This window comes from Muscardinus avellanarius (assembly GCF_963383645.1).
Source record: "Muscardinus avellanarius genome assembly, chromosome: 15".
NCBI lineage: Eukaryota > Metazoa > Chordata > Mammalia > Rodentia > Gliridae > Muscardinus > Muscardinus avellanarius.
The window spans coordinates 64263584-64271728 of NC_137801.1; the positions used below are offsets into that span (position 1 = coordinate 64263584).

Consider the following 8145-nt stretch of genomic DNA (forward strand, 5'->3'; position numbering starts at 1 on the left):
TCAGCAACTTAGTGAGACCCCGTTTCAAATATATATATCTGTCTGGGAGTATAGCCTGGAGGTAGAAAGCCTCTCTGGGTTCCACCCCCAGTACCACCAAAAAGAAAAAAAGAAAAAAATATATATATATACCTGGATTAGAAATATATGTGGATTATCCAGGTACAGTGACACACACCTGTAATCTCAGTACTTAGGAGTCTAAAACAGAAAGAATTCATGTTCAAGGGCATCCTCAGCAACTTAGTGAGGCCCTTAGCCACTTACTGAGATTTTGTTTCAAAATAAAAAATAAAATAAGGCTGGGGGTGCAGCTCACAGAGGTAGGATGCTCCCAGGTACAATCCTCAGTACCACGAAAAAAAAAGAAATATATGTGGATTGTAAATCGACACACAGGAGATTGATGAACTCAGAGTTTACCCATGGAGATACAAAGCTGAGAAGCAGCCTGAAGAAAGCGCCTTACAGAACAGTCATATTAATAAATGGAGGAAAGGAGCTTCCAACACTGACACACAAAGTAATCAGCATCTGTATCAGAAGACATGTTGTCCAAGAAACTAAGGAAAGAGAATTTTTAGAAAAAAAGAAGTGAGCCAGGCGTGGTGGCGCACGCTTGTAATCCCAGCATTTGGGAGGCTGAGACAGGAAATCGCAGTTCAAGGACAGCCTCAGCTACTTAGTGAGGCCCTTTACAACTCAGTGAGACCCTGTTTCAAAATTAAGAATAAAAAATAGGGCTGGGGGTGCAGCTTGGAGGTAGAATGCCCCTGGGTTCCATCCCTAGTACCGCAAAAAAAAAAAAAAAAAAAAAAAAAGAAGTTAGAAATGAACTTTCCATTACTGAAGAAAGCCAAAAACAATAAATGCCCATTCCATTGGCAATAAGTGTACAGAAAAGGGGCCTGACACTGCTGTCCTTAAAAGGCCTGCTTTCAGAGTGCCTCTTGACTGGTATCTGGGAACCTGAATTTCAGGAGGATTCCTGCCACCCTAACAGAATAGGTGGCTCAGTATGCCTGTTATGCTGAACACGGGCTTCTCTTCTGGGTCAGGAGTTTTGGTAGGTGCTAGGCACATGGTAATTATGTGACCAATTCCCAATAAGGACGTTGGGGACTGAGTTACTAATCCGCTTCCCAGGTAGAGTACATTCCAAAGTGTGGTTACAACTCATTACTAGGGAGAATAAGGGTATCCTGTGTGGTTCCACCAGAAGACTCATGGAGAAGGCCTCCTCCAGCCTTCTGCTCATTCACCTGTGCCCTCTGCTGATTCTGGTTTGTATTCTTTTCCTGAAATCATAGTCACAAATCACCCTATGGAATCATGGAACCCGAGGGTGGTCTTATGAACTCCTGACACAGAAGGAGCTAGAGTCAAAATTAAGTTGCTAGAAAGTTACCTTTTTTTGGTTTGTCATTTATATAAAATAAAAGAATCTCAGGTCAGTTTATATGACAAAAGAATGAACACAGAGAGAAAGAAATAAAAGTTGCAGAAAAAATTATTTATATAGTAAGGCCTTCAAAATCTTTTTCCCACAAAAATGTCCCATGATGTTCTATAGTAACATTATTAATAAAAGTAGGTTACTATAGTAAGCAGTATTCCACATGAATGGTAATAATGTTGATATTACAAGCACAAACCCTTTAAACATAATTTTAAAAATCTTCAGATTTCGGATTTAAAAAACAGACATTGTTAGAAGTTAGTCTTCTGAAAATAATAAACATACTCTCTATTTAGATTTTTTAAAAATCATGCAAAGACCATATTTTTAAAAGAAATACCAGCAGAATCATATCCTCTGTATTCCAGTCTCTGAAGCCCTTTGATTAGGGTCTCCAAGATTTCTCGTCTTGTACGAGGAACATGGTAGTTTAAGTAAGCAAATATACCTGCAAAAAAACAAATATTTAATAGAAAATTCTGGTTAATGAATCAAAATTGACATAATTATATTTAAGATGTACAAAACTATGAAGATAGATGCGCGTGTGTGTGTGCGTGTGTGCGTGTGTGTGTTTGTGTGTGTGTGTTATTGGGGATTGAACCCAGGGGCATTCTACTTCTGAGCTATACACCAGTCCTTTTTATTTTTTATTTTGAAACTAAGTTACAGAGGGCCTCACCGCATTGAGGCCAGCCTCAAACCTCTGATCCTCTGTCTCAGCCTCCCAAGTGCTAGGATTATAAGTGTGTGTCACCAAACCAGGCTATATTCCACTTTTAAAAAGAAAGAAATTAGCCAGCTGCAATGGCTCATGCTTGTAATCCCAGCTACGTGGGAGGCTGAGGCAGAAAAGATTGCCAAATTGGAAAGAAGAAAGCCTGGGCAAATTAGCAAGAGCCTGTCTCTAAATTGAAAAACACTGACCAAATAAGTATAAATAACTGTCTTAAAATAACAAGAATCTTATGGTCACCATACTAGCAAACGACAACTACACAATATATGTTAACAACTCTTTAAAATGTATTTTTTTTAAAAAAAAACCTTCAGAAAAACAAAACTAGAAACAAGGGACTAATGAATGTGAACAGAACCAGAAAGACAAAACAATGGAACACAGGTAAAGGAAACAAACATTTTAGGAATAAGAGCACAGAAATTATCTCAAGTCTTCCATGATGGTGCTTTCGACCAGTGTTGTATAGCTTAAATGTATAAGAACTAAATAGTAGAATATACAAAAATATAAATTCAAGCTGCTTACTTATGAAAGAACTTTTGTGTGTGTATGTGTGTGTGTGGCACCAAGATTGAACCCAGAGGCATTTTACCTCTGAGTTAAACCCGAGCCCAACTTTATTTCTTATTTGGAAGCAGGGTCTAATTGTGGAGGGCCTCACTAAGATGTTGAGGCTAGCTTCAAACCTCAGATCCTCCTGTCTCAGCTTCCCCAGTACTGAGATTACAAGCATGCATCACCATGCCCAGCAGAATTTTCCGTTTTTGTAACTGTATTTCACTATAATTCCACTGATTCATAAGAGGTTTTAGTCAATTCTGTGGACTAGAATTCCAGAATAACTAGTCTTGGCTTCCATCTCGGGGATGGTGGAGCGCGCTTGTAATCCCAGCATTTGGGAGGCTAAGACAGGAGGATCACAGGCTCAAGACCAGCTTCAACAACTTAGTGAGACTCTCGGCAACCTAATGAGATCCTGTTTCAAAAAACAAGAAGGACTGGAATTGTAACTTGAAGGTTGAATGCTCCTGGGTTCAATCTCCAATACCAAATAAATGAGGAAATCCATACTTAAAAACTAAAATTCAAAACAACCTGATAAAACTTTCTGAATTTTTCCCAGAAAAGTATTATCTGGCCAAAGACTTACAGAAAATTTATATATTCAAAAAAAGTGTTTAAACATTATTGTTGTTGTTGTATGGTGTTGGCAATTGAACTCAGGGGCATTCTACCTCCAAGCTACACCTCCAGCCCTTTTTATCTTTTATTTGGAAACAGGGTCTTGTTAAGTTGCTGAAAGCTTCATTCAATTGCTGAGGCTGGTGTCGAACATGGGATCCTGTTCCCTCAGCCTCCCAAATACTAGAATTATAGGCAAACCCCAGGACTGGCTTTAAACCTTATATTTTTAAAGATTTTTTAAGTTTTAACATGTTATACAATCATTTTCACAGAACCACAACATTATGAGGATAGAACAACTATTTTTTAGAAGTAAAAGTAGAAGATAAGTTCATTGATATCCTAGACATAGCTGTAAATATCATTTACAATCTCAAAGCATAGTAATTGACACAAAGATACAATGAATGTTTTTTCCAGTACTGAGGATTAAACCCAGGGGCATTCTACCTCTGAGGTACACCCCTAGCCCTACTTTTATTTTGTGATACTGGGGATGGAACCCAGGGGCATTACACCTCCAAGCTACACCCCTAGCCCTATTTCTTTAGTCTCTATTTCTGAAACAGGGTTTGAGTTGTGAAGGGCCTCGCTAAGTAGCTGTGGTTGACCACGAACCATGATACTCCAGTCTCCGCTTCCCGAATGCTGGGATTACAAGAGTGCACCACCATGCCTGGGCCCCTAATCCCCAATACTGGGGATTGAACCAGGGGCATTCTACCTCTGAGCTACACCCCCAGCCCTATTTTTATTTTTTGACAGGATCTTACTAAAATGCTGAGATCCTCATTAAATAGCTAAGGCTGCCCTCAAACATACAGTCTTCCTGTGTGGGATTACAAGCGTGTGCCACCCACCACACCCAGCGGATACACTGAATCTCTAAGGTAAGAGTGGCAGTGGAAAACAAAGAAAGCAGGGCTGAACCCGGAAAGGCTGTTCCTGACGCAACCACTAGAGGGCAGGAGAAAGCCCCCACCCACAAACTTCCCTGCCCAAAGCATCCATCCACCTATTGAATCCAGAAGCACCAGGCCTGGGGGTTTTGTTGTTAGTGATATTCCTTCACAAGGTACTTGCATTAGGAATAAACTAATTCAGTAATCTGACTGTAAATAAAACTTTTATTTGTTCTACAGTCTCCCTCCTGTAGGTCACTGACTTGACAAAGATTAAATACATACAGATAACTATAAATTAAGCCTCAAGAGTATTTTAATATGCTTTTATTGGTGCATTATAGTCTCCTATCATAATGTAAATCATGTTGACAGTGACATCCATGCTCCCTCCTCCACATCTATCTCCTTCCCAAAACAGAGTACTGAGATTACCATTGGTATTTTCACATATAACACATATAGTCAATGGTAGTAATTCCATTAATGAACCTCAGTCTCTCCCCTCCCCTTCCCTTCGACCACCTCCCTGGCTCCACTGAGGTTTCTCCTCCTTTATCTGGGGTCCTCTGGAAACACAACTCCCTAGCTTGTGCCTATTAGAGAAAACATATGACCCTTTACTTTCTGTGACTGGCTAATCTCACTTAACATTCATTCTTCAGGTCCTTCCATTTTCTTGCAAATGACATAATTTTGTTCTGCTTTATCGCTGAGTAGAATTCCATTGTGTAGATATTCTATAATTTTGTAATCCTTTCATCTGTTGATAGACACCTGATTGGTTCCATAATGTAGCTACTGTGAATTGTGCTGCTATGAACATGGGTATGCATATATTACTGTAGTTATGTGATTTCAGCCCCTTTGGAAAGATATCCAGGAGTGGTATAGCTGAGGTCTCAATATTTTAACTAGATCATTAAAGACAATTCATTGGGCAGGGGATGTCATTAATAGAAGAGTGAAGCTCTAGGTTCAAGAACCAGTTCCACAAGAGAGAGGAGAGGGGGGGGAGAAGGAGGGAGGGAGAGAGAGAGAGGAGAAGAGAAGGAAGAAGGGAGAGAGAGAGGAGAAGAGAAGGAGGGAGGGAGAGAGAGGGGAGAAGAGAAGGAAGGAGGGAGAGGGAGAGAGAGAAGAGAAGGAGGGAGGGAGGGAGGGAGGGAGAGAGAGAGGAAGAGAAGGAGGGAGGGAGAGAGAGAGGAGAAGAGAAGGAGGGAGGGAGAGAGAGAGGAGAAGAGAAGGAGGGAGGGAGAGAGAGAGGAGAAGAGGAGGGAGGGAGAGAGAGAAGAGAAGGAAGGAGGAAGAGAGAGAGAAGAGAAGGAGAGAGGAAGGGAGAGAGGAGGAGAGAGGGAGGGAGGGAGGGAGGGAGAGAGAGGAGAAGAGGAGGGAGGGAGAGAGAGAGGAGAAGAGAAGGAGGGAGGGAGGGAGGGAGGGAGAGAGAGAGAGAGAGAGAGAGAACACCCCCCCAGTACTTGGGAGGCTGAGACAGAAGGATCTCAGGTTCACAGCCAGCCCCAGCAATTTAACAAAGATTTGCACAACTTAGTAAGACCCTGTTTCCAAATAGAAAATAAAAAATAAGGCTAGAGGTATCGCTCAGAGGTAGAATGCCCCTGGATTCAACCCCCAGCACCACACACACACACACACACACACACACACACACACACACACACACACAGGCAATATTTGGAATATAACTGTCTTCTAAAACAATACTCTAGTACAAACACATTAGGAAAAAACCTTAATTCTCAGGCATGGTGGTACACACCTGTAATCTCAGCTACTCAGGAAACTGAGGTAAACAGATTGCAAGTTTGAGACCAACCTGTGCAATTTAGCAATACCCTGTCTCAAAAAATAAAATAAAAAGGGCTGGAGATATAGCTCAGTGGTAGAGTGCTCACCTAGCATGTGCAAGGCTTTTGAGTCTGCTCCCCAGTACTATAAAAACAGAAAAAAGAAACACTAGTTCTCAACTAGTCTACTCCCACCACTAGCATCAGCTAAACAGTAAAGTCCTGGTGGCACACACCTGTAACCCCAGTACTTTGGAAGCTGAGCTAGGAGGATAGCAGGTTCTAGGCCAGAGTGCAGTATCCCTGCAAGGTTCTGTTTCAAAACAGAAAACAGAAAGGGCAGAGGGTGCAGCTCAGTCACAGATCATCCCTGGGTTCATTCTCCAGTACTGACTGCAAAATGTGTGTGTGTGTGTGTGTGTGTGTGTTTAGTGTTTGTGTGTGTGCACGCGTGCGCATCTCCTACCACCAGTTTGTTGATTCTAGCATCTAACAAAGGGTCTCTGAATTTGGAATGTTTTCTCTCGGCTACCCCATTTTCCCCGAGACACAACTGGACCAATTTCCTATTCAATGTCTCACCTTCATGCTGGGTCTAATAGTTTTCACATAGTGTGGTCTAACCAGTTCCTGTTTTCGTTTTTATTTTCTGAAGGCTTGTTTGAGTTAGTTAAAAACTGATGGCAATCAGGCGCGGTGGTGCACACCTGCAATTCCAGTACTTGGGAGGCTGAGACAGGAAGATTGGAGGATCGCAGGTTTGCCACCAGCATCAGCAACTTTGTGAGCCCCCCACCCAGTCCCCACAACTTGGTGAGCCCCTGTTCAAAATAAAATGGGGCTGAGGGTACAGCAGAAGTAGAATACCCCTAGGTTCTACCTGTAATGCCATTAAAAAAAAAAAGAGCAGTTTACAGGAGTGTGTGCACTGTGGTGCCCCATCTTAGCGAGGCTACAATTCACTACCAATTAAGATAAAGGCAATCAGATTAATGAGCCTATAATATAGTGGAAGCACCTTCAGAATACTTCCTAAGGCTTTTGAAATTAAAAACGTTGATTTTAAGATACACAATGGTGTGTGTGTGTGTGTGTGTGTGTGTGTGTGTGTGTGTGTGTGAGGTCCATATAAGAATGATGCATTTCCTATCAGTAGCACTTTAGATTCAAGGAAATTTCACATATTAAGTTCTAACTCCTACCTATCAGCTGGCACGATGGCACACATCTAACCCCAGTACTTGAGAGGCTGAGAAAGGAGAGCCTCAGACTCAAGGACAGCCTCCACCAATGCTGAAACTCTATCAACCTAGTAAGACTGCGTTTTGTTTTGTCTTTTGGTGGTACTGGGGTTCCTGGAAACCCTTCTACCTCCGGGCTACACTCCCAGACCTATTTTATACTTTTTTTTTTAATTTTTGGAAACAGGGTCTCAAGCCAGCACGGCTGGCTTCAAACCTGCGCAATCCTCCTGTTTCCGCCTCCCAAGCGCAGGGATTACGAGCGTGCACCACCACGCCCGGCCAAGACTCTGTTTTAAAATAAAAATAAAATAAACCAGATGTGGTGTCGCATGCTTGTAATCCCAGCATTTGGGAGGCTGAGACCAGAGGATCACAGTTTGAGGACAGCCTCAGCTACTTAAGCGAGGCCCTTTGCAACTCAGTGAGACCCTGCTTCAAAAATAAAAAGACTAAAAAATAGGGCTGGGGTTATAGCTCAGTAGTACAATGCCTCTGGGTTCTATTCCCAGTACTGCAGAAAGAAAAAGAAAGAAAGAAGGAAAGAAAGAAAGAGAGAGAGAGAAGGAGAGAGAGAGAAAGAGAAGAAAGAAAGGAAGAAAGGAAGAAAGGAAGAAAGGAAGAAAGAAAGAAAGAAAGAAAGAAAGAAAGAAAGAAAGAAAGAAAGAAAGGAAGGAAGGGAGAGAAAAGAAGCTGGGCATGGTAGTGCACACTTGTAATCCCAACATTCGGGAGGCAGAGACAGGAGATCACCGTTCACAGATGGCCTCTGATACTTAGCAAGGCTCTTTGCAACTCAGTGAGACCCTGT

At 42.0% G+C, this 8145-nt stretch overlaps 1 protein-coding gene across 1 annotated transcript in view; it reads right to left on the reverse strand.

Annotated features, from left to right (window-relative positions):
* GFPT1 (glutamine--fructose-6-phosphate transaminase 1) overlaps positions 1-6681 on the reverse strand; it is a gene marked incomplete at both ends in the record, with an annotated part of 51314 nt that extends 44633 nt beyond the window's left edge. Inside the window, 3 exons of the mRNA XM_080711386.1 lie at positions 1800-1907; positions 6202-6238; positions 6676-6681. Coding sequence (XP_080567512.1) covers positions 1800-1907; positions 6202-6238; positions 6676-6681 — 151 coding nt within the window. The remainder of the gene's footprint in view (positions 1-1799; positions 1908-6201; positions 6239-6675) is intronic.
* Positions 6682-8145: the final 1464 nt, after the last annotated feature.